This window comes from Rhinolophus hipposideros (assembly GCF_964194185.1).
Source record: "Rhinolophus hipposideros genome assembly, chromosome: 22".
Classification (NCBI taxonomy): domain Eukaryota; kingdom Metazoa; phylum Chordata; class Mammalia; order Chiroptera; family Rhinolophidae; genus Rhinolophus; species Rhinolophus hipposideros.
Genome location: NC_138068.1, coordinates 17,960,126 through 17,986,639, shown reverse-complemented (window position 1 = coordinate 17,986,639; position 26,514 = coordinate 17,960,126). Strand labels below are relative to the sequence as shown.

Here is a 26,514-nt window from a genome sequence, read left to right as displayed (position 1 = left end):
GGTATGCGTTCACATCTCAAACTCCTTTCATGTTTGGGAAGGAAAAGCTCCGTGGCCAGAAAGGCACAGAACTGTGGAGGCCCACTGCATGCTGGGAAATATCTCAGAGGCTTCCCAGGCCACCTGGGAATTTAAATCAGTTCAGTTGGGCTGTGCTGCGGCCTGAGCCGTGGCTGAGGTGGGGGCGTGGCTGACAGGGCCGGTTATTCTGTAACCCAGTTCTGTAACCCTCAGGGATACTGCCTTCCTTATAGCTCGTGGTATGCTGAGCCTTCCTCCCAACCCCAAATATGATTTTCCTATTTGTTATCCATTGAAGTTATTTAACCAGATGGACTTTGGGGGAGCTGGCACTTTTCTTGCATAGCCAGTTAACAGTGACACCTGGCGGTAACACACAGCAAGGTTACACCCTGCCCCTCCCCTAACCCCTCCCCCAGTTGCAAGATTTATGCCCCTCCTTACAAGGCACATTCGCTAGATAAAAGCATTAAACGGGAATGGCATCTACGTTCTGAGCATTTACAGCCTTGGTTATATCAACCACCCCCTGATCAATTTCCATTTCTAGAGTTTACAGCCTGGATGTAAAAGCCTGCCACAAAGGCTGTATTTAACATGACAAATTTAAAAAGCAAACACAGGCTTGGTCATTCTTTGGAGCCAGGAAAAGCAAAGAGGAGGAAGGAAAAACCCAAGTGTAATGTACACAAAGAGGAATTTTTATGGAGAGGCTGAGTTTGCCTCCCTTCCAACTGCAGGGAGGCTGCCCCTCAGGGGTCGCAACCCCCACCCGCAGGACCCACGGACGGGGCTGTTCACCCGCGTCCTTTCAGAGCAGCCACCGGCCCTCACTGGTTTCCTCGCCAGCCCTGTGGGCCGGAGGGGGCCACTCTCAAAGCAAGCTGGCCCCTGCCCAGTGTCGCAAACTCGCTACCTCTGAGGGAGCGGGGCGTCCCTGGACAGCTCTGGCTTTACTGCTTCTGCTGAGCACTGAGCTGATGCTAGAATTTGTGTAACCCTGGGTGCAGGGCTCCCCCCCTGGGGGGCAACGAACATAACAGCCTTCTCTTCTCCCATGAGGGCTGGGGGTGTCACTGACTGCTGTGAGGGGGATACAGGAGTGGAAGCAGGGGGCTGGCAGGGAGGCTTCTGCAGTCTTTCCGGTAAGAGATGAGGGCGACCTGGCCTGACCTGGCAGCTGGGAGGTGAAGAGAAACAGGCAGTTTGAAGAGGCATTTTGTAAGTTAGGGAGACAGGCTTCATTTCTGGAATGGATGTGGGGTGTGAAGGAAAGAGAAGAATTAAGGACAAACAAGTAGATGGATGGTGCGGCCATTGGCTGAGCTGGGGATTCCCGTCTCATCCCAGGGACCTTTCCATCAGTCCCTGTCGGTAGGACTGTTCCCAGGCTCGGCGGCGCCCATCTCCCTCTCTCCACTCGGTAATGAGGCTCACAGAGACCAGCTTTCCCATCTCTCAGGCTTCTCCTCCCATGTAGAAAGCTTACTCATTTTTGAATCAGGATGCCAAATCAGCTCCGGATCAAGGACAACACTGATTTTTCTTCCCTGACTTCAAAGTAAGTTTACAGATGATCTGTTTGTGAAGCAATCAACCTTGCACTTCCTCCCCTCCCAGCCCTGCAAGGGCAAGGGCAAGGGACTCAACCCCGAAAGGAATGCGATGAAGCAAACAAAGGCGCTCAGTCAAGTGGTCTCTGCGTTTTCCTCCTCCCAGGGAAGGCATCCTGGAGACCAGCTCAAGATTCAGCAAGGCCCACTTCCGGGTATGACTGCCGTTAGCGGCAGAAACAAAAAAACAAAGACATGAAAAGATAATGAATTGCGAATATTAGCTTGTGTGATGGGTCTAAACTTGAAGGCTGAGTATGGGGTGTAGAAAAAGGAGAATGGGACAGGGATTGTGAAAATCGGATCTACATAACTCTTGGTTGTTTACAGGCACACGAAAGAATGTACTTCAAGATGAATTCATGATGTTCTTGAGTTGTACTTTACATTACAGCGCACTTAGCTTCAGGGACACTGCCCAGGGCAGGACCATTTTCACCCTCAGTTGGTTCTCTAAGGAATAAGAATGTCTGGGGATAAGAAGCCGGTTGGGGTGTACCCCTGGTACTGGAGAAACCATGACTGATTCTGGGCCTAAGGGATGTGATGGAGAAGAAAGGGGAAATCAAGAGCAAAAAATTGCAAAGGACAACAAATCAATTCAAAAAGATATTTCCATCGCTCCCAGGGAGTATAAGGTTTATAAGGGAGCAAGTTGACTTTCCTCATTTCTCAGTGAGAGCAGCCGGTCAGCCCCCCTCAGGGAAAGACATGACTCCTACCTCTGAGGAAGATCTGGGACATGTTTCCAGAGCCTAAGAAGGGGGGAGGGGCTGTTTCTTTGCTGTGGGACATAGAGCTGCAGGGCCGACCAGTACCCAGTGCCAGGCCAGCTTTTGCTCCAGCAGCAGACATCCAGGGGATGGTAGTTCCAGGGAACAGGCTGCTCCCAGATGGAAGGAGAGCTGGGGAAAGGGGGCCAGAGTACATTTTGGGTCTCAAGTTTGCGGAATGCTGCTGTGCTCAGAGTTTTACTTTGGAGAACAATCCTTTAGGACTCAAAGAACCAGGTATAGCTTCTTCCATAAAAGGGGGTGCAGCTATTCTTGAAAAAGCAAAAACTCTTGAAAATAAGAATTACATCATTTCAGAGTCAGAATAGGCCCTTTGTGCCATTGGCCCTGTGGTTCTTAACATTTCTTGGTTCACAGACTCATTATAATTTGACGAATGGTAAGGACTGTCTAGAAAAAGGCACGTTATGTGCCTGCTTGCACACACCCAATTTTGCATATAATTAGTGAGGGTTCACGGCATCTGACACCCATTAAGATGCTCTCTAGCGTCAAGGTATGCAAGATCAGTAACCCGATGCTTTCACTCTGTGGCTGAGGGAGTTGAGGCCTAGAGAGGTGCCAGCATCACCTGGTCAGCAGGCGCGCAGGGCCTGGAAGCAGCTCGCCCTCCAACCAGGAGAGTGCTTTGCCCCCTCCAGCGCGCCATCTTTCTGCTTTTTGCCCCTTTGGATTTGTTGCTGACGTGACAGCAGAGGTAAAGGTTACTTGCAAAGACAAATGCGTCTAGGAAAAATACCATCTCTAGAGTTGGCACAGTTAAAAGAAGTCATCTTAACCTGGCAAGAACAGAGAGAAGAGGCAAAAACAGAGATGCCTCGACTCGGCCTGCCATTAGCAAATCATCTATAATTTAGGACAAACGTAAAGAGTTGCAGATGATCAAGCAGACGTACCTCCTGGCAGCCTCTTGTAATTTCACGGGCTGTTTGGCGCTGAGGTAAATCAAGCAGGCATCAGCCACTTTATTCAGGTCACCCTCACCTGCAGAGAGGAAAAACAAAACAAGCGCTGGCCCTCAGACTTCATTTGGGACAAGCAGTAACCAACTGCCGTCTGGTGAAACTGGAACAGCTAGGCAAGATGTCCTGGGCTCTTCCCTCCACCCCACAAGTCCAAACACACATCAAGGTAAGTGGATACGTGAGGTCAAAGTAAAACTGAAGGATGAGCACAGGAAGGAGGATGAGGGCAGCCTGACTAAGCGGACAGTGCAATGGTGGGGTGGGACGGAATGCAGGGGGTGTGTCCAGGGAAGACGGGCTGGTACCTACCCAGGTCCAGTTTCTCACAGAGGGGGCCCAGGCCCTGCAAGACAGCCAGCTGCAACTTGAAGGCCAGCGTGTGGGAGTAAACTGGTCCGGCCCTGGCACTGACAGTGGCCTGGGTGACTAAGGAGCCAGCCAGCTTTGGCAGGACATCTTTGCAGAACCGGCTTCGGAGGAAATCACCACACTTGCCTCCCAGGGTATGCAAAACCTGAAGAAACAGCCCCCAACCTGGTGACTAAACATCGCCAAGGCAGCAGGAGAGCTAAAGAACGTTTGGTAATTCAATTCCCTCTAGGTCTTTGCTTGAAAAAAAAAAAAAGTAGAATTACTGCTGTTAATTCCTTGCCCATGGTTTGTGATTCTGACAGTTATGAATTCGGAGGTCTCTGCTCCCAAGGCATGGCTGCTTTTCTCCATAAATACAGATTACACGGAGAATAATTCAAAGAAATCTTGGGTTAGATGAATATGATTAATCCCTTGATTTTCCTCCCTTTTTTGTCTTAAGAAAAAAAAAAAAAGGACCTTAAAGCGTTTCACATAGATCATCTCTGAATCTTCCTAACATCCCCTGAAAAAAGAATTGCGTTTTTCACTCTAGCTAGCTGAACAAACACCAACACAGCAGCCTAGCTGCTGCCACGTGCAGGCACTAGGAGGGCAATGGCTGACCAAGGTGCCTTGGCCGAGTAGGGCCAGTGTTCCCAGGGGTCGGAGCCCAGCTGGAGTTCCTTCTGTTCCACTGCCCAATCTCTTATGTATATCACCCTCGTTCCATCTTTCACAACAGGCAGTTTCTTTGCATGTTTCGTTTTAAACTTTCTCTAGCAGAACATATTGAAATGTTTTGCCCTGCTGCACAAGACTGAGTATGCAGGATAACAGGAATTTCTTTAAAAATTGGTAAGCAAGGCATAACTAGCACAGAGAGTGTTTGCCAACTTTGCAGAGAACAAGGTGCTTATTTTCAGGTCCCCCAGCTGGACTGCACAAGGCCATACAGGTCTCAGGTGTCATCAGCGTGTCTGGGAGTGGAAAAGCAGCCTCAGTAACAGCGCACACATCTTTGTATTGTTTCATTTTTCTACGCTTGCTATCATTTCAGGTAACCTATTAATTTTCATAAAGGAAAGCAGCATATCTGAATAAGACTTAATAAGGACCCTTCCCCCAACCTCCTCTCTCTCTCGCTCTCCCTCTCTCTCTCTCTCCACACACACACACGTCATTTTGTATGTTTTGCTTTTGAATAAAATATTAGCAATTTTATATGTTTTAAATGTAAGTTTGTATTTTGATCTGGTTTATGCTGAAGAATCTCACAGAAAACCAAAATACCTTTGCCAAGTATCTTAGTTGCATTCCTGGTTTCATTTTATATCCCTACACATCTTTTTTCTTTGCCTCATCTTGCTCGCCTACTTCTAATTTACATGAGCTTGCCATGGTAAATGTATCTCTGTAGGTTGCCGTAAGTGCTTTTTAGAACAAGGGAGAATATAAATAAATAAACTACAATACGTGAACTACTATAAGCGACACTAAGTCAGGGAGAATACCACCTTACATATATGCAGGGCTTTTAATTTTTCAGAGCATTTCACCAAACAGTCATTTTATCCTTGACAACAACACTGTGAGGAAGAGGGGACAGGTATCCCTAAGCCCGACCTGACAATGGGTGGTCATGGGCTTTGCCCAGTGACACCTGGCTGGCACAGGATGCCCATTGCTAGAACCAAGGTCCCTTCACCTTGGCTTTTGTGCGGTGCAAAACACACGGCGTGAACTCACAGATTTGGGGTCTTTCTAGCTGTGTGAGCTTGAGAAAATTCCTTAGTTTCTCTGAGCTTGTTTCCTCCTCTGTCAAACATGGGGATAATCACATCTATCTAGCAAGGCTGTTACAAGGAGATGAGCTCATGCATGGGGAAGTGCCAAGCACGCTGCCTGGCACATAGTGGGTCCTTAATAGACATTTTCACCTACTAGTGTGCTCTGCTTCAAATTCAGAAGGAAACGGACTTCTATTTTCTTCTTTGTGCTTTCCTTAGTTTTCTATCCTTTCTTCAAGGTATATGACTTTGCAATGAGATAAAAAGGGAACCAACCCCAAAAGACACTGGTGAGCTCTGTGCCTCCTCCCCTCCATCCCCACGGCAGCAGTAACCCACCAGTGCCCACCTTGAAGGCTCTGAGCACTGCCAGGGGGTCATCATTGGTGAGGCGATGCACGAGCGAGGGCCAGGTACGGTGGGCCAGGGGAAGGAGCTGGTTCTTGTGGGACTGCAGAACCACCACACACAGATCCAGCACCTCCAAGACCTGGAAGATAAGGGGACATGACTGCAGCCATAGTAAAGGCTTGAAACCAGATACCTGGGATCAAGTCACCATTTGAAAAGAATAACATTTAGAAACGCATTAATTGAATAAATATTTACTGAGTCCTAACAACATGCCAAGCACTGGCTAGGCACTCGGGGGGGGGGGTGCGGGGGGTGGAACACAGGGACAAAATACATATGTTCCCTTGCCTTTGGAGGGCTTATGGTCAACTGGAGAAAGACGTTAATTAGAAAACACCCAAATTAAGGGATGACTATCAACAGTGACAGCGATAGGAAGGAAAGTAAAGGGTAAAATGCAAAGAAGTTAGAGGGAGGGACCTAAACCATACAGATTGTTGGGCGGGCTTCTCTGAGGAAGTGACAGAAGAAGACATAAAGTCATGACAAGAGGGCGACAGTGCTCCTAGGACTGAAAAGAGTAATGAGGAAGACACAGAGGTAGGAGAGCCTAAAGGGCTGAGGCAGCTAAGGGGGCGCAGTGTGGAGCAAGACAGGAGGGTACGACGGGGCTGGACCCAGGTGTCATGTTCAGAATCTTTTATTTTGTACTAAGTGCAGCGGGGAGCCATCAAAATGTTTTAAGCAGGAAAGTGACACAATACAATTCATGTTTTAAAAAGGTCATTCTGGCTGCCGAGTGGAGAAGGGGCTTGGAGCAGAAGAGAAAAGTGAGGAGGCCCTTTAGGAAGCCATGGCACATGTCCGCGTGAGAGGCAAAAGATGCGGCCCCATGACGGTGGCAGAGGCAGAGAAGAGAAAGGGTTTATCTGTTTTGGAGATGAAATGGCTTTCCTTGCAGAAAGACTCGAGACCGGGGAGATGAAGAGCTACCACAAAGGGCTGCCTGGGTTCAGGCTTAGCGACAGCCGAATAGATGCAGGTGCTGCCTAATGAGACGGGAACAAAGGAGGGAGGAGCAAATCGAGAGGCAGGGGGAGTTCAGGCTCCGTTAAGACTCCAGGGAGAAGTCAAGTAGGCAGCTGAGATCCAGGTCAACCTCAGAAGAAAGGTTTGGAGTAGCCTAGATGGAAATTGGAGTTTTCACCTTCCCTGAGAAGATGTTTACTAATCTCCTGTATCTCAAAGCTCACTGAAAACAGGTGGGCTGCTCCAGTGGCATAAGCAGTGGTCACCACGATGACCAGTGCCGGTTTCCCTCCTGCACAGGTGCGCCAGCCTTCGCAGAGCAGGTGAGGGTGCATGTCTGAGTCAGAAAGACAGAGTGAAGGCCAACATGAAGCCGTAAACATCCTTACTGCAGGGCCACTATGAGCTGGTCGCACTGAGACTGGAACAGAAACAAAGAACAGAAGAAGCCCTGCCTTCGAGGGGTGAACAGATAGGCAGGGGAATAAGAGTATACAGCACAGAGGAGAGGAGTACAGTGCAAATAGCTTTGGTATCACTGGCTGGCTTTGAATTGGAGTTGTCACTCACTGGGCAAGTTACGTCTTACTTCATTGATTCAAAGACATATTTTCCCCCTCTGCCTGGAATGTTCTTCCCTTTGCTTTTGTCCCTTTGTATTGCTGGCTCCTTCTCAACCTTCTAAGTCTCAGCTTAAATATTCCCACCTCAGAGGCCTTCCTGATGACCTGGTCTAAATCAGAACGTAAGCTCTGTCTCATTGCACAGGGTTTGGTAGAGTAGGTTCCCAATACATGGTTACGACATGGCTCAATTACTAGTTTCTATCATGGAACCTGCCTATTAACGTCAGAGCGTTTCCTCAATGTGTAAGTGTGTGTTTGTGTATCGCCTCTTTCTCCAAAAGAGACAGAAAGTTCCATGAACACATGGATCGCATCTGCTTCATTTCCTTCTATATACCCTCTGCCTGACCTGTATCAATCCTCAATAAACATTTCGTGAATAAATACGAATGTGTGCCATACCTGACGCTATTTCACATTTATATTTATAATCAACCCAGTGAGGTAGGTAGGTAAGATCACTCCCATTTTACAGATGAAGAAGCTGAGGCTCAAAAAGGTGACTTAACTGACTCAAGGTTATATGGCTAGGAAGGGGCGGAGCCAGGATTTGAACTCAGGTCTGCAGGTCTGACTCAAATGCTGACACTCTCCGTAACTACGGTAATGTGTAAACAACTGCTACAAAGCCTCCATGAAAGGGAAGACACTTCACTAATGCATTGACCAGACACCCGATAAACCCATCCAGATAGCGGGCACTCGAAAGAATAGAACACAGATGAATGCTAAAGAAGTGTCTCTGGGAAGACTAAACAAATTCTGCAAAAACACAGATGCTGAGGTTGGAGAGAGTCTGTGGGTCAGGGTTTCCCAGCCCTCCACCCCTGAGCAAGGCAATGCGCTCTCCTCACTAATGGTATTTCGTGGACGCAGCTGTGCTTCTCACCCTGGCTTGTGGGTGGGGAGGAGTGGGCCCGGCTGTGTTGTTTTTCTTTGGATGTTAAGATCCAAAGTGATTTTGACAGGCCTGTCTCGACGCTCACTCCTCCACACCCCACTGGCCTATTATTGGAGTCACTCCTGTATAGTTTAAGTCCTTGCCGATGGGGATGCTGCTTGGGAAACTGCCACCAAACGAAGATGTGAGATTAAGAAAAGGATTGGTGTGTTTCCTAGGATGAAAATAGAACCAGAAACAGAGATAAGGGCTAGTGTCAGGCTTGGAAGAGTGACCACTTTACAAGTCCTGGAACCTACATCCCGCATTAAGCTCAGAAAATGACCTCCTTTCCAAAACATACGCCTTTCTTCCCTGGGAGACTCAACGAATCTCCAATACTTGGTGGGTTTTTAATTCCACACAGGGGACTCCGCTCCTTTTGGCCTGGCAGCTGATGCACAAAGCCATAAGCCTGTCACCCCACAGAGAAATGCCTCCTGGTAGCTTTTCCAGGCCACCACGTGGACCAGGAGATAAGGGCAGCTACTTGCTCCTCTGTATAGTCACTGCCAACCAGACCGAGCCGTGGTCCCGCCGCTCTGTGGGTGCAGGGAAAGGGCCACACACTGACCTTCAGGCGGATTTTCAGATTTTTGTCTGACAACAAGTGGATGCAGCGCTCCATCACGTCTGCGGCTATTTGGATCTGCAATGGCCGTGGCGGCTCCACATCGGGGACGGTGTCATTCTCGTCCACTGTGGGAGGGTCTGACTGCTCCTCTGGAAAGAGAGTAGAACCGGGGACAGTATTTTATGAGAGATGTCCCACTTCGACTTGATCTCCCCACCTCAGATCCGGAACGAGACTTATGAGGGAAAATGTCTAGGAAGGATCCTAAGGAAACCACGTAAACTTTGGGTCAAGATGCGAGTCAAGATATTCAAAGCATTAACTGTAACAGCTAAAAACTGGGGGAAAACCCTCCAGGTCCACTAAGGAGGAATGGTTTATAAACCTTGGTACAGCTATGAGGGCTCCTAAAATTGGTGTTTACCAAGGGCTTTAATGACAAGGGAAAATGCTTATGAAATAATAGTGTTAAGAAGAGAAAAGCAGGATACAAAACTGTGCACACCGTGGGAGCACTATTGTATACACTTTTATATAAAGATGAAAGTACAACAAAGTATTAACAGAGACGAGGTCATGAGATAACAGATGATTACTTTTTCCTGTACCTTTGGTCTTTTCTAAATTTCCAGTAATAAATAGTTCAAATAAAAACGTAAGATGGCAAGGTTCTAATATGGAGCCCTGAGGTTGAGCAGTTCCCTGGCTGGCCTTTGGCCCTTTATTCTCTTTCCTGTTGGTTCATCCTTTGACTAAAGGGGGTACGTGTCTGTCTTCTCCACCAGCCTTTCAGATCTTCTGATGGGCAAGATCAAGGCTTACTTATCTTTGTATGGGAGATAACATGAGGGCAGCCTGGTACAATACAAATGGATAGGGTCTGACTGGAGGAGGTGGGTGCAGGTCTTGCCTCCACAATCTATTAGCAACTCCTCTCATCCCACATTTCCTCATCTGAAAAAAAGGGATAAAGCTTGTATACCTTATCTGCTTGTGGAGAATGAATGTCACCAGCTATTCTCATTCTTTCACTGCCTACAGAGTGCTGTGTTGCATGAGAAAGGTATAAGTTTGTCAATTAAAACAACAAAAAGACCTGAGAGTTTCACGAAACCCAGGCCAAAATCCCTATCCTGAAAATGTTTCCTGTCTACTCCTCGTCTCCAGCCTCCCCGCCTCGCTCCCATTACCAGCTGTGCTTGTTTCCATGAAGCTAAATGCTGCTCCTTAACTTTTTCCCATTTCAGTCTCCTCTGCTGGAAAAACAGAATCTTATAGTTAGAGGCCACACCTGTCTCTAACAGATGCTAAAAAGATAAATGAAAATGCATTTGCACAATGCTTGGATTTCTTGGAGAAAGAGACCTCAGATATACAAGGTACTTTCCTTTCACTGTGGTTAAAACAAAAAAAAAAACGATGTCAAACCAACATCAAGCCAAACATTCTTTATAATGCCAAGCATGTGGCATGTTCATGATGGATGATAATTATAAGAATGATAAGGCTGTGCTTTTCTTCCCAGAGGAGGCTCTGTTGTTTGGAATTCACCTACTGTGGGACGTTATTTGAGGGATGTGGATTTTTCTGTTAGTGGAAGAAAGGTTTGATTCATTGAGTCGGCTCCTAGTGGACATCAACTACAACCAGAAGATCCTAATCATGAAAAGAATGGATTCACTGACAATGCTACAATTTCAAACAAGAATGGCAAATCCAGATTATGAGGGATACAGATGCCTCCCCTTCTTCAGGGTTTCCAGGTTTGCGCTAGGGCTACAGTTCAAGAAAAGAAGGATTGGGTTGGCTCAAGAAACAAACCTGAGAAGAAAAAGCTGATCAGAAAACTCTGTCCTTGGGGAGAGCAATGACTTAACTTTGCATAAATTATTATTTGGGCCCTGCTTCCCTGCTATTTAGAAAGAATTTGCTGTCTGTTGTTAGTTGCATGGAGCTAGTATTTCCTGTTACCCTGGAAGTGTTGGCTTCAGTTTATCAGCGTCTGAGCACAAACTGCCAAAAAAAAAAAAAAAAGAAAAGAAAAAGAAAAAGAAATCTGTTCGATTCCAACCTAACAAACTAATTTGGGACTCAGTTCGATTTAGGAGAGTTCTGAGACCACCAAGCTCATTATAACTTGGCATTATATATTTGCAGAGGAGATTCTAATAATTTATTAATCCTTTTGTGACCTGAAGCTCCAGATTGAGCTTGTGAATAAAACAACAGGCCAGAGCTTCAGCTAGCCTGCACTCCCTTCTCCTTTATCATATAAATTGATAAGAAAACACACTGAAATCTCCTCCCACCAATAAATAAATGGACAAAGCATTTAAATAGACAACGGGCATTAAGAAGAAAACAATTGTTAGGAAAGAAGCACACAGAAAAATGTTCAGCCTTTCCACTAATCAGAGAAACACAAAGTAGAATATCAAGAACTATTTAAATTTAGCAAGAAGTAAAACTGGTAATAGCCAAATAGGCAAGGTTGTGGCGAAACCAGTATAAGTCCTATACTGCTGAAGGGAAGCCCTTCTGGAAGGCAATTTGGCAAGCATAAAATAATGTTCATACCCTTGACCCACAAATCCCACTTCTGGGATTTATAAAGAAATAAGCAAAAAGGAAGAAAAGGTCACGTGCACAGAATCATCCACTGCAGCACTGTTTATTAGAGTGAAAAGCTAGAAGCAACCTAAACTTCCCCCGGGGGAATGGATACTTAGTAGCAGCTATTAAAACATTAATTATGAAAATGCTATAGCAACAAGGAGAGATCCTTATTATATAACTAAATGCAAAAAGGGCATAATGCATTTAAACGGAGGCTGCAACCACATTAAGAATGGGTGTGTAACAAAAAAAGAATGGGATCACAAAAAGTGAAAATGCCTACATTAGCATGGTAGGGTTATGAGTGACTTTTCTTATTTCCAACCTTTCTATAATGATGGGTCATCAATATATTGTTTTTACAATAATCTGCTTCAAAAACAAACAGACAAACAAAAAACCGGCTAAGCCAAAACAATAGTTACCTTCCTCATTATCGAAATCTGAGACATTCCCATCTGCCACATCCTTCTCTTTGAGGTAGTTCAGCAAAAACTGTTCAATGTCTTCTGCTGTGGTGGATTTCTCAAGGCCTTTCTCAAGAGCTGCTGGTCTTGGGCTCAAATGACTTCCCTTCTCCCCGACACTTTGTGCTTGGGGTTGCCCGAGATCACCTGTGTCTGGGAACCACTGGGCTGCAAATAAAGTGGTGCAATGATCACCTTGGGCAATGACAATGGGTACTAATACGTTATAAGTAGAATAAGCTCTTTGCCGCGGCCTGCATGGCCCCTGCATGAGCCAGTCGTCCCTACCCCTCTCTCCAACCTCATCTCCTACCCACTCCCAGGCACCTGTTAACTGACCATCTTCCAGTCCTCCAATACACCAGATGTTTTCCTGCCTTAGAACTTTTGCATACGCTGTTCTCAGTATCTGGAATGCTCCCCCCACCACCCCTGCCCCGCCCATGTCACATATGGCAAATTCCAACACAAATATAACTTGCCCAGTAAAGCCATCCCGACTCCCCAATCTGACTTAGGTCCCTTACATGCTGTCTTCTATGGCAGCGTGGTCTCTCCTTTCCTATCAACCCATCACACTGTGTAACGATATTTTGCGTGTGTGTGCTGTTTAGTGTCTGAATCTCCCATAGACTCTATGCCCCATGGATCCAATATGCCCAGCACAGAGTGGGTACTCAAAATATATGCTGAAAGAATGAATGCGCTGGACTGGAGCACACACACAGGTGACAAAATTCTCAGTACAGGATCTACGACTCATTAGCAGAAGACAGGCTCTCTGGAGCCTTGAGAATGGACACTGTCTCACACATGTATTGACATAAAATGCTTCAGAAGACGGGCATTTTCTCCAAAGCTTTTCCTTCTGCAGTGATGCCCCAATACCCCGATGTGTCACCACAGAAGAAGCCTTAAAGCTCACTGAACCAGTGGTTTTCAAACTGGACCTTGAGGAGCCCCAGCTCTGCAGAACTGTCTTACAATCACAACAGAGACGCTGAGACAGCAGGCTAAAGGGGATGGGTTCAGGGTTCCTACCACTTATTTAACCAGAACAGCTCTCATTTCAACTATTTTTGTATATTGGGGTCCTACTAAGACTTCATTTAAAAAAAGCTCTTAGCACTTAAAAAATGAAAGAACAGTAAGAAAACCCCTCAGCCTGAATTTTCACCCTCTTTTTGCAGACAGCAGGGAAAAAGTGCCTGATAACCTTTAGCACCTGCTAATCTTTCCATCTAGAAGCATCTGCACAGAGCTGGAGCAACAGTTGGAAGATGCTGGGTCAGGCAACTGGGAGCAGCAGAGATAATGCTGGAGACCAGAGCCTTTGATCCAGGACCTGGGGGTTCCTACATGTAGGGGGCAGTGATGACATTTCTTCAGTGCCTCATTCCCAGACATAAATCAGGCCCGTATTGCACTCCCAAAGAGTTAAAGTCAACATCCAGCACTTGCGCTGCTAAAAGTAGACAGGCTACGAAGATTGTTTTCTAGACATAAGGCTAGTGCCAGGCATTAAAAAGTCTTTGTTCACAAACGGCTTTTAAGCACATGCAATGAAGCTCAACCTTGCTCTAGTGCAGATTAAACTATGACAAGGTGCTATTGTTCTCTATTAGATTAACAAAGATCCAAAAGGTGGGTAATACGAAGAGCGGGTGAGGGCGTCGCCAAAGAGGCACACTGCTGATGGGCAGTTTACATTGGTGTGAGCTCTTTGGAGAGCAACTTCATTCTATCAAAAATTTAACTGTAATACCCTCTAAGCCAGCATTTGTCTCAGGAATTGACCCTACTGATAGACGCAGACATGTTTAAAACGACCTACAAAGATAGTGACTGCAGCATTTCTTTGTGGTGGCAAAAGGACTGAAAACAACTGAAATGTCCATTAAGAAAGGAGTACTTCAATAAAAATGGGTGCAGCTACACAGCAGAAGACTACGTACGCAGCCATTCAAACAGCGTGACAGCCCTGCATGGCAGATGGGGGGCACACCCTCCACGTGCTGGCCTTTGGAAACTCCCTTATTGTTTTGTTGGGATGGGTGATCAGCCAACCCGTGGTTGGTGGCTAGGAGTAATTTAACGGACGGCTGTCGTCCTCACCGTGCTACCAACGCTTTTTGGTCAATGCACATGAAGCCCTATGTTTATGGCAACTCACTTTCCTAAAACACGTACTGGGGTCTTTTAAGAACTTTTTTTTTTTTTGGAAGTTCCCTGAGACCACACTTCCACTCCCACCTTAAAACAGTGAGCATCAGTTAGACAGTTCGATGACAAACCAGAAATGGGCAGCTACAGGGACTGGTATGTGACTGATCAACTCCACCTTGGTACCGCTTACCGTTCAGGATATAAGTGGATTCTGGGTTGTCTCAAAACTTTCAGAAAAGCTATCCCCAATTTTGCTTCTTTTCCTAGGATGCTCTCATGTCAATCTTACCCGCCCTCATTTTCCTCTCTGCAATGGAGACCACTCCTCCTCCTCTTCCACTTCCATTTTTTAAAAAAGTGCTATACAGGCTTTCTCCTTGAAAGATGACCAAAGTCATCAGCAATCCAAGGCAATTCCATTTTCAAGGCCCAAATTGCGGTATCTCCTGAGAGGATACATTTAATAGGCCTATATATATATATATATTTTTTTTTTTTAATTTTTTCAATTGCTTTCCTTTTTTTTTTTAATTGGGGAATATTGGGGGACAGTGTGTTTCTCCAGGGCCCATCAGCTCTAAGTCGTTGTCCTTCAATCTAGTTGTGGGGGGTGCAGCTCAGCTCCAAGTTCAGTCGCCGTTTTCAATGTTGCAGGGGACACAGCCCATCATCCCATGTGGGAATTAAACCGGCAACCTTGTTGTTGAGAGCTCGCGCTCTAACCCACTGAGCCATCCGGACGCCCTCATAATATATTTTTAAAATCTCAAATTCACATGCAGTCTAGTTCCCCAAAGCACTAAAGGCAGAAGTCTAAGTGTATTTGGACCATGGAAGCCAGTCTTAGTAGTGGTCCCTGAGGCAGAGGCCAGGTTCTTCTTGGTCACTGCTGACGTCCCAGTGACTAGTCCAGGCTTCTGTGTGGTTGCAAAATAAAACCTAAACTTCTTCCCTTGGTCTACAGGATTTGTCCTTGCCCACCTTTCTAGTTTCACCTTGTACTCAATCTCTCCACAACACCCTCTCTCCATTCTCCAAAGACCACAAGCCCTTTCTTCTTTCCAGGCCTTTGCAGCTGCTGTTCCCTTTGTCTGAATATTCTTAAAAATACACAGAGGATGTGACAGCTCTGTATTGGCCCCTCTCAGCCTTCAGGTCTCAGTTCCATGGTCGCTTCCTCAGAGAGGGCCTCCTGGACTACTTACTTTGATCCACAGAGCATATCTCTACTCAAAGTAGTCTGGCCCACGTGAGTCTCTTGCATCAAGTTGTCTATTTTCTTCATAATGCTCATTAGAACCTGAAATGAGCTTAACGATTGGTTTACAAGTTTAGGACCTCTCTTGAAGCAGCAGGAAAGCTCCATGCGTTTCGTTGTCCTGTCACACTGCATGTGAATGTTCATAAATGAATGAATGAAATTGCAGACAGCAGCAGCTACAGGCCAAAGGACTGTCCCAGTTCCAGTCACCTTTCGAAAGAAATTTTCTCACATGGTCTTGGCTTTCTCAGCTGAAAAAATGAGGGCAGCAACCTTCCCATGAACTTTAGAGGCTGTTAGCGGTACTGAAATGCGTACCGGAGCTATGCTCTTTGGATAAAAGGGACTCAGGTGTACAGCTCATTATTTTTTTAATTCAAAGACTGACTATCCAGCTGAGGGATTCTTTTTCTCACAGTCTAAAACTTTGCCATTTTAATGGTGGCTAACATCTCCAATAGATACCCAACAGGATCAAAGCGAAGGAGAGAAACTCAAACCGCCTTACACAGTTAAAGAGTTAAAAGTTTCCAGACATGCTCTGTCTGATATGGCAGTCGCTAGCCACACGTGATTATTTAAATTCATATTAAAAATTCAGTTCCTCAGCTGCACTGGCCACATGTAGCTAGTGGCTACTATATTGGGCAGAAGAGATACAGAACATGTCCATCAGCACAGAAAGTTCTATTGGGCAGCACTGGATGGGATTATCTGTGGACTGAATAATTCATGCTATTCGTGTTCTCCATGAGCATGGATATTGCTAATTCTTAAGCATCGTCAGGAGCAGTTTGGTATATTGAAAAGAACAAAATCATAAATCCTGACTTTACTCCTTATTAATTGTGTGACCCTGGCTAAGTAGGATCTCACTGAGCCTTAGCTCTTCTTATCTGTAAAACAAAAATATTTATATTTAGTCTGCAAGATTTATGTCCGTGGCACAGAGCAGAAACTCAATAGACGGCAGAGATTATTAAAAGTATAAATGTGCATGTGTGTACATCACACACACACACACACACACACACACACACACAGAGGGTGCCAAAAAATGTGTACGCATTTTAAGAAAAGAAAAAAAGCCTGTATTAAAATTGTAATACAATGAATGACACTAGCGTTCATTTGATTAATGCCATCTTTTGCGTGAACGTCATACTACAAATTGCCACCGTAATTCAATTCAACTTCGAAAAGTAATACATAGATAACATCTCTTAAAATGTGTACATTTTTTTGGCACCCCCGGTATACCTATATACACATTTACACACACACACACACACACACACACACACACACACACACAAAAAGGGTGCCAAAAAGATGTATACACATTTTAAGAAAGGAAAAAAACTGTATTAAAATTGTGATATTGAACATATACCAATAACAAAAGATGAATACAAGTCACGTTTGACTTCTGCAGTTACAAGAGGTGCTCAAAGTGGTTACCATCAGCATCTAGACACTTCTGATTACGGTGAACTACTGCTTGAGCATAGATAGCATCTCTTAAAATGTGTGTACATTTTTTTGTGCGTGCGCATGTGCACACCCCTCCCCCCCACACACACATAAAAAGGCAATGGAACCCCACCATGGGACTGGACAAATTCAAATAATATTCAAATTCAAACAATATTCAAATAATGTCCTTCGTAGCATAAACGTAGCACAAACAAAGTAAAAATCAGGTTAGGCAAACAAGGATACCAGTCCTTCCCCCAACTTAGCATTAAAAAGGACTCTCAATGTACCTAATGCTGCCAGCAGGGCGTGCAGAACACCGATAAAGGAAGTAGCTCTCTTATCATAAAATTGGTCCAGGGTGGTCAAGACATCTTGAACCACATCTGCCACCAAAGGAAGCAGACTAGCATCTGAGTTCCGCAGCATGACTTCCAACACTTTTGGGGTATGGGGGTGCACAGACAGATGACGCAGATTTAAAGAGATCCCGTTCACCAAATAGTCTGAATTCTGGTTGATCAGGTGCTGCAGGGAATCATAGCCACAGGCAAGGCAAATGTCCATCATGGCGCTGGTAGCTGCCTGGCTAATGAGCAGGGTTTGGTCCCCAGCCTTCTCCAGTACTGGATAGAGGGCTGACGTCAAGAGCAAACGAAAGTCTGCTCCCAGTGCATGTGCAAAGTGGCCAATCCCTTCCAACTGGATGCATATTTGCCAGATGTTGCTGTTCATGGAGCAAATAGTGGGACTTGGCGTAGAGAGGGCTGGAAAAGATGTCACTTGGCAGGTGGACGAACCAGATGTGACAGCCTGGAGGCCTGACTGCTGCGTTGTTAGCTCCTCCCCCATTTCTTCAGCTTCGACACATGTGACCAAATGCCAGTGTTCTTGGCTCGTGTATTCCTCAAGTATAGATGCCACAATCTCGCTCAGTTCCTCTGGGCTTGTTTTAATATGCTTTTCGTGAAGATTCTCCACCTCCAAGCCAGCAGCTCCTACCACCAGTTCATTAAGGACCATGGCAGCTTGCTTCCGGTAAACCACGGATTCGTGGTACAGTTCCAGAAAGTGATCCACAAGCAAATAGAGGTTCCCATAAAAACCAAGAAGCTGACAGACCTGGCGCAGGAGCAGGAATACCCTCTCATCAGTGAAGAAGCGGAAATATCTTCTCTGGATCTGACTCCATGGCCGTGAGGCGGAGGTCTTCGGGGAAGTACTCAGATGATCCGAGTTCCAACGCCGCTCTTCAACGATTTTGATGTCAGCCACGTCTAACTCTAGAACTTGGATAAGCGCTTTGGAGAGGCGCTGGAGATGGGCCACCGAGTTGAGGACAAAGTTCACTTTGGGGCCCAAGAGTTTCAGATACCCGAGTAACAAGGAGAGAGTAGAGAACTTGCCCTGATCGTCTTGGGAGTTCATTAGGCGGGGAAGAGAGGTGGCAAGGGAATGCAGGTGTTCTGCCAAGATGTCAGCAAAGGCTCTGTTGCCCACCACTACTTTCTGATCTGCAAAATGTCTCAGCACTTTATGGCACCGGGCTTGGACTTCAGGACTCTCATCATTTAGTAGGCCCACCAAAGCCTTCAGAAGGGGGCCAGCCGATTCGACCAGTGACTGAGTGCATTTCAAAAGAAGGGCCTCCACAAGTTCTACCAGCTCCAGCCTCACCTTCCAGTGTGGGTGAACTGAAACACCCTCAATGATCTTTTTAAGAAGGATAGTCAACTTGTCGCCAGTATTTTTTACCCAATCGGCTTCCCTGTGAACCATCAGCTTTGCTACTTGGTGCTCCACGGCAGGCTTTTCTTGGACCGCGGAGATTCTTCTGAGCTGTTCATCAGCCATGATGAAGCCCACAGTCCTGTAAAAGACCTTTAGGGAATATACGACAATGGTGTGCCCTTGTTTAAAATCGCCCGTGATAACCCTGGTCAGTGCAGTGGAGATTCCAGGTAAAAAAGCAGCAAACAAGTCCCCGAGCTGCTTTTGCTCAAGCTCATCCAAGGACCTTGGATGGTCGTCACACTCACACTGAAGGAGAAGAACCTGTAAACATTTTAAGGCAGCAATTTTAATTTGCTTTGATTTCTCCTGTTCTGCTAGGCCTAACAGTAAAGACACTGCAAATCCTAAACGAGGCAGCATGGCGGGCTCATAAAAAGTCACCACAATGTCCCCATACGCCGAGTGCATTAATGTGCTGAGTCCCTGGATCACGGCCAATTTCAACTCCTCTGACACAGTGGCAGGTTTTTGGGAGTTGGGCGAATACAGACAAGCAGAGAGTTCTGAAAAGAGTTCCCGGAGAAGTTCCTGTTCCTTCACACATGTTGAGGAGAGGACAAACGTGAGGCATTCCACCACGCTCTGGATCAAGCGCTCTCTTTTGGGACCAGGGGTCTTTAGGGCAAATCGCAAAGGGAAGAGGATGTACTGCTGAAGTTGCTGAAGGGCAGAGTCACTCACGGCTTGTAACTGTACCTGCAGCTGCTCCACATTCTCCACGGTCTGGGTCTTTGTGAGCTGAACGCAGATGGGACGTAAGACGCCAAAGGCCTCCTCAGGAGTATCAAAAACGGCCATAGTGCAAAAGCCTTCCTCTCACCGAGAAGACATCCTGCAGGCTGGAGGAAGGACACTTTTCAGTAAAGAAGGTCAAGCGCAGTGCAAATACAGAGTGAACTTGCATTCGTTGAACAGACATGCAGTTGGGGCCTCTGTCCCAGTCACTGCATAAGGTACGAGGGGAGCAATGGAACTGAAAAGAGATGGTCCCTCTTCTTAGGGAGCCCCCAGGCTAGCAAGGGAAGCAGATGTACAGCGACAACACCATCTGTGAAGAACTAGGACAGGCCCATGCTGACGGTCCTATGTGAATACGGAAGACCAAGTGTCATAATCCTGGGAAAACCAGGATGGGTTTTACAGGAAGATGCTTGAGCCAAGACTTGAGGGAGGAATAAATAAGAATTTGTGGGCAAGTCTAAGAAGTTTGGATTTTAACCCATGGTAGTAATGGAGAGCCACTGAAGGGTTTGTCTTTTTTAACTTGAGGCATAACATAAAGTAAAATACATTAGTCTTAATGTATAGCTCAGTGCATTTTTATGTATGTAGAGACCCATGTAACCACTACCCAAAATAAGATATAGAACATTTCCAGCACCCTGGAAAGCTCCCTGATTCCCTTCTGCAATCAATTCCTATTTCCCAGAAGTAGCCACTATTTTGACTTCTATCACTACAGGTTAGTTTTACCTGTTCTTGTCATAGAGAAGTTTTAGGCAGAGGGAGATATGATCAACTTCATGTACTGAAAAGATCTCCTGGCAGCCAGCAATATGGGAGAAGAAGCAGAGCTGGGTGAGACTGCAAGCAAAACAAACTGAAAAAGAGTAGCCAGAGAAATGTGAAAACCAGGAGCACACATTACCACAGAAATCATGGGAGAGGAGAGATTCAAGCAGGATGGAAAGATGGATGGCAGGCAGGCAGGCAGGCCTGTAGGCAGATAGTGAAAGGAGATAGGTTTATGGGTAAACGATCGAGTTGAGCAACGTAATACAAGAGTCTCTTTTCTCTATGAGGAGACATTCAAAGTCATGGGCTGGCAGTGAACAGGAGGGTAAACAGAGGGCTTGAAGAGAGAAATAAAAATCTCAATCCCTTTGGGGAAGCAAAGCATGCTGGGAAGACATGAAAATGTGGCCCAGGGGTACAGAGGACTGAGCTGAAGCTGGAGACCATAAATGTGTACAACTGTAAAACTGTTGCACAACTGTTGGCATTGGATAGAGACTATCTAGTCTGGTTCTCTCTCTCTCTCTCTCTCTCTTTCTCTCTCTCTCCCCCCTCCCCCCCAACCCTGGCTCTACTTGCTGGGGGGTTCTGAACAGAGGATGACAAGAAAGTATCTCTGCTGCCTCTCCCTGTCCCCAATCCATTGAACTCTATTGAGCCCCAGTGACTAGGGCTGGCAAGCAAGTGTTATTTGGTGGGTGTGGGCAAGACATGCTCAGCCCAGAAAGAGAGCTGGTGCTGGATAGTCCCCGTGGGTCAGGAGAGGGCTCCAGAGCAGCAATCAGGCTCCAATACCCTGGAGAGAGTCTGGTCCAGAGCTCCATGGACCCCCGCGAGAAAAGGCAATTGGTCTCCGTGAGACTTCTTGGAGTAGTATCTCCTGGTGTCTGTGACCCCCCCCAAGAAACCAGGAGAGGGAAGGAGCTCTAACTGTCCCTATCTCAGGCTAGGAAGATGCCAGATGTGAATGCCAGAAAGCTTGGCTGGGGACTACTGACACCTCATCTGCACTGGTTCACACGTTGGTGACCCAGAAGCTGCTGTGCCATCCCCTGCTTGAGTTACTGGTAGTTGGAACAATAGAAGAAAAGGAAGACAACCACTTACTGGAACCTAGCAGTCAGAGGCAGGAAAAGCAAACAGAGCACCCACGACGTGGTGAATCTTAGATTAATAGAACCCCAAGGAGACAGACAAAAATTTTAAAAATAATAAGACCAGAAAGGAAGTTCAATTACAAGATATTCTTAGAATTTTTAAAGCATAATTTTCCACATCAAAAAAAGCTCAAATGATGGGGGGTGGGGAAGATGGCTAACCGCTGAGACCAATTAGTAGTCTGGAAGATCATGTCGAGTTATCTTAAAACTCTGAGCAGAAACGCAGAGATGGACATTGGGAGACCTGGAAGACAGATATGGGAGAACCAACACGTAAATAGCTGGGAATTCTGGAAGGAGAAAAAGGAATAGATGGAGGAGCTAAAACAAATAACTGAAACATTTTCCTGGGCTGCAAAACAAGATTTATCTGGAGATTGAAAAGACTGAAGGATACACACCTAGTCACATTCTGATAAAATTCCTGTATAGTAAAAAGATCAAGAGAGAAATCATATGCTTTCCAGAAGAAACAACAAGTGACTTACGAAAGAAAGACTGGCTTTGGATTTCTCATTTGCAACAATGGAGTAGTAAGTAATGGAGTAGTAAGACTGACAGTGGAATAACATCTATCTACTGATTGCAAATGAAGGACGGTGGCCCCCAAACCCCACATACAGCCAAGATATTCTCCTGTCATGGTGAAAGAACAATATGCAAGAATTGAGAGAGGGTATGCATAGACCTTAAAAGATACCTGAAAAAGGACTCTGTTCAAACAACAGTCAAAAGTGACCTTAAATGGGAAGATGAATGAAAAAGGAAACACTGCTGAGAAAGCTTTTTTTTTTTTTTTTTTTTTTTAGCATGGGAAACTTTCTTCAAATAAAATGGTTGAGTGGAAGCCCAACATATAAAACAGATAAAATCAGAGAGTCTGGTTAAAGCTGAGGTGAAGGCAATGGTTTGGAGTTCTGCATCTGACTTACTTATCTCAGGAGTTTCAAGAGAAAAATCTGGGGTGCCCTGAACTATGTTCTCAGATTATATGACAAAAACTGTAATAGAGCTGATGAAGTGGGAACACAAAATATGTCCCAAACTGAACTTATCTCCTCTTTCTCCTATAGTCTCTTTGTGATTTATAGTCCTCACCTGAGCTAGAAACCTTAGACTCTGCTTTCTTTCACCTCCCTCTTAATTCCACCATTCCCTTAAGTTTCATCAGTTCTACCCTTTCAACATCTTTCAATCTATTGATGGTGATAATCATCTATTTGATGTTGAACCAACTATAACAGTTTCCTCTCTGGCTCCCTGCCTTGTGTACCTGTCCTTCGTGAACCCACATTTCATGCAGACATGTAAGTAATCTTTCTAAATAAAAATCTGATCACTCTCCTCCATGCTTAAAATTCTTCCACAGATCGCTGAAGCCTGCCTCAAGTACAAACACCTTTTTACAATGGCCTACAGGGCCTTCATCAGCAGGCCTCTACACCAACCTCATCTCTATTGCTTCACACCTTGAACTTGAAATTGCCACCATGTAAAATTATGAAACTTGCAATGTCCCAAACAGGCGATGCTACTTCATATTCGCCTACTTTGTCCTACCGCTGTACACACGGCTACTATAGCATTTAGCATGTTGTGTTCTTCTGTATATGTCTGTCTTACCTGCTTTAGACTGGGCAATCCTATACCGACAGCCTAGAAGGGCACGTATCATCTGACAAGCACTCAGAAACAACTAGACAGGTTCTGCTTCCATGTAGGATGTAGTAGGGTGTGGCAGGCCAATCCTCTTGCTGGCAACTAGAAAAGGCCAGATAAATTACAAAAAATCATTTCTTAGAGCATCGGATAGTTGTGGAAGCAACATGATGAACTAAAACTCTACTAAAGGGTGAATTTCAGAGGGAGGTGGCAATCAGTAGCTGCCTTTTTTTTCCCCCCTTGGTGCATATGCTGATATTGGACAGGACCTCGGGATTAGTGTGGCCCAGGCCAAGAGCTGTCGCTGAGGAAAGAGAGACCACAATGCTTTTAATGTGGTCATGGAGGGCTGAGCGGAGGGCAAAACTGCAGTCTCCAAGGATCTCAAAATACATGACTTCTGAGAGAAGGCTGCTGCTGGGGGATAAATGGCTGAGAAACGTCCAAACGAATGAAAGAGATCAACTCAGATTCAAGAAGTTCAGCAAACCCCAAGTCAACAGTATAAAGAGATATACACATAGATACATCATAGTCAAACTGCTGAAAACCAAAAATAAAAAGTCTTAGAAGTAATGGAGCAATAAGATTGACGGACAACTTCTCAACAGAAATGATAAAATGCAGAAGACAATAGAATGACATCTTTAAGGTGCTGAAAGAAAATAACTGCCATCCTTGACTTTTACACGCTACAAAACTGAAGGTAAAAACTCAGCCTTAAAAAAGAAAATGAATTTTTACCATTTGCAACAACATGGATGGACATAGAAAGACATTATGCTAAGTGAAATAAGTCAGACAGAGAAAGACAAATACCATATGATGTCACTTATATGTGGACTCTAAAGAACAAAACAAACAAATAAAACAACATAAACAGACTCATAAATGCAAAGAACAAACTGATGGTGACCAGATGGGAGGGGGTCGAGAGGCTGGGTGAAAAAGGTGAAGGGGTTAAGAAATACACATTGGCAGTTACAAAATAGTCACAGAGATGTAAAGTACAGCACAGGGAATATAGTCAATAATATTGTAACAACTATGTATAGTGCCACATGGGTATTGGACATATTGGGGGAAATCATTTCATAAATTATATAAATGTCTAACCACTACGCTGTACACCTGAAACTAATATAAAATAATATTGCCTGTCAACTAAATTTAAAAAAAAACTGAAAATACAGATGTTTTAGACAAACAAAAACTGAGTGAACTCATTGCTATCAGGGCTGCACTAACGGAAAAACTAAAGGGAGAAATTGAACCTAAACAGAAGCATGTAAATTTAGGAGGGAATTAAGAACAATGCAACAGGTCAATATAAAATATTAATTACAAAACAATAATTATCATGTCTTTTGTAGTTTAAGTATATATACAAAACTAAAATGCAAGACAAAAATGCACAAAAGGCTCATAGCGGGGGTATAAGAAGAATTAAGTGTATTAAGTAAGAGTCTAGGGGCCGGCCCGGTGGCTCGGGCGGTTGGAGCTCTGTGCTCCTAACTCCAAAAGCTGCCAGTTCAATTCCCACATGTGCCAGTGGGCTCTCAACCACAGGTTGCCAGTTGGATTCCTCGAGTCCCGCAAGGGATGGTGGGCACCGCCCCCTGCAACTAAGATTGAACATGGCACCTTGAGCTGAGCTGCCACTGAGCTCCCGGATGGCTCAGTTGGTTGGAGCGCGTCCTCTCCACCACAAGGTTTCCGGTTTGACTCCCGCAAGGGATGGTGGGCTGCGCCCCCTGCAACTAGCAATGGCAACTGGACCTGGAGCTGAGCTACGCCCTCCACAACTAAGCCTGAAAGGACAACAACTTGAAGCTGAACGGTACCCTCCACAACTAAGATTGAAAGGACAACTACTTGACTTGGAAAAAAGTCCTGGAAGTACACACTATTCCCCAATAAAGTCCTATTCCCCTTCCCCAATAAAATCTTTTTAAAAAAAAAAAGGCTAGCAGTATCAGGAAGTGGTAAAATAATTTGTTTTGGACTATAAAATGGATGTTGAAATCTGTAGGGTAAGCTCCAAAAGAATTGCAAAATAATATATACCTAACAAGTTCAGAGAACAGTAAAAATGGGATAATATTTTTAATTTATCCAAAAGCAGGTAAAAAAAATGAGAGAAAAGAAGAAAGAAAAACTGGTGGGTCAGATAGAAAACAAACAATAAGAAGGTAGACAGAAGCCCAGCTGAAACAGTGATTACATTAATTCAGAGTTTCTCAACGGTGGCAAGATTGACATCTTGGGCAGGATAATTATTTGTTGGTGGAGGGCTGTCCTTCCCATTGTAAGATATTTAGCAGCGTCTTTGGCCTCTGTCTCCTAGATGCCAGTAGCACTCCCGCAGGTGTGACAACCAAAAATGTCTCCAGACACTGCCAAATGTCTCATGGAGGGCAAAAATCGCCCCTCGGTGAGAATCATTGGTGTAGGATGAACATTTAGCAGGATTTTTGTGGAAAGTATAATAACAAGATGATTCTAAAATAGATATGGGAATGCAAAGCACCTAAAACAAAGACAACCTTGAAGAAGAATTAAATTGGTAAATTGTGGTAGTGTTAAATTCTTACACCATCTAATTTCAAGATTTACTACCGTGTTTCCCCGAAAATAAGACCAGGTCTTATATTAATTTTTGCTCCAAAAGACGCAGTAGGGCTTATGTTCAGGGGATGTCATCCTGAAAAATCATGCTGTGGCTTATTTTCCGGTTAAGTCTTATTTTGGGGGAAACACGGTATAAAGCTCCAATAATTAAAGACAGTGTGTTTTTGGCATAAAGAAAGACAAACAGATTAATGGGACAGGAAAGAGTTCAGAAACAGCCCCACATATAAAATAGAGTCCATATATAGACTTACATGCCTGACAAAGGTGATACTGAAATGAACTGGGGAAAATGGTCTTTTCAATTAAAGGTACTGTGTAACTTGGCTGGCTATCAACATGAGAAAATATATACCGGGGTGTCAAAAAAATGTACACAAGTGCACACTTTGGTCAACCTTGCTCAAGCAGTAGTTCGCCGTAATCAGAAGTGTCTGGATGCTGATGGTAACCACTTTGAGCACCTCTTGTAATTGCAGAAGTCAAACGTGACTTGTATTCATCTTTTGTTATCGGTATATATTGAGTATTACAATTTTAATACAGTTTTCCTTTCTTAAAATGTGTATACATTTTTTGGCACCCTCTGTATATAACTTGATTCTATCTCACACCAGATTTAAATGTGAAATGTGAAACAACCAAGTTTTCCAAAGAAAACATAAGATAGCTTGTGATCTTGGAGTAGGCGAAGATTTCTTGAACAGAA

At 44.9% G+C, this 26,514-nt stretch overlaps 1 protein-coding gene across 4 annotated transcripts in view; it reads right to left on the bottom strand.

Moving 5' to 3' along the window:
- The window catches only part of TTI1 (TELO2 interacting protein 1), a 43,641-nt gene that overhangs the window by 8,863 nt on the left and 8,264 nt on the right, over window positions 1-26,514 (bottom strand). For 2 of the 4 annotated variants that reach the window (XM_081034523.1, XM_081034524.1), the window contains exons 2-7: window positions 17,334-19,676; window positions 12,099-12,308; window positions 9,058-9,206; window positions 5,884-6,024; window positions 3,703-3,907; window positions 3,325-3,412 (exon numbers count right to left, since the gene is read on the bottom strand). In XM_081034523.1, coding sequence (XP_080890649.1) covers window positions 3,325-3,412; window positions 3,703-3,907; window positions 5,884-6,024; window positions 9,058-9,206; window positions 12,099-12,308; window positions 17,334-19,635 — 3,095 coding nt within the window. In that variant the 5' untranslated portion in view covers window positions 19,636-19,676. Of the gene's footprint in view, window positions 1-3,324; window positions 3,413-3,702; window positions 3,908-5,883; window positions 6,025-9,057; window positions 9,207-12,098; window positions 12,309-17,333; window positions 19,677-20,310; window positions 20,438-23,135; window positions 23,274-26,514 lie in introns of those variants that run through there. The other 2 variants (XM_081034522.1, XM_081034525.1) reach the window with 2 other exon arrangements.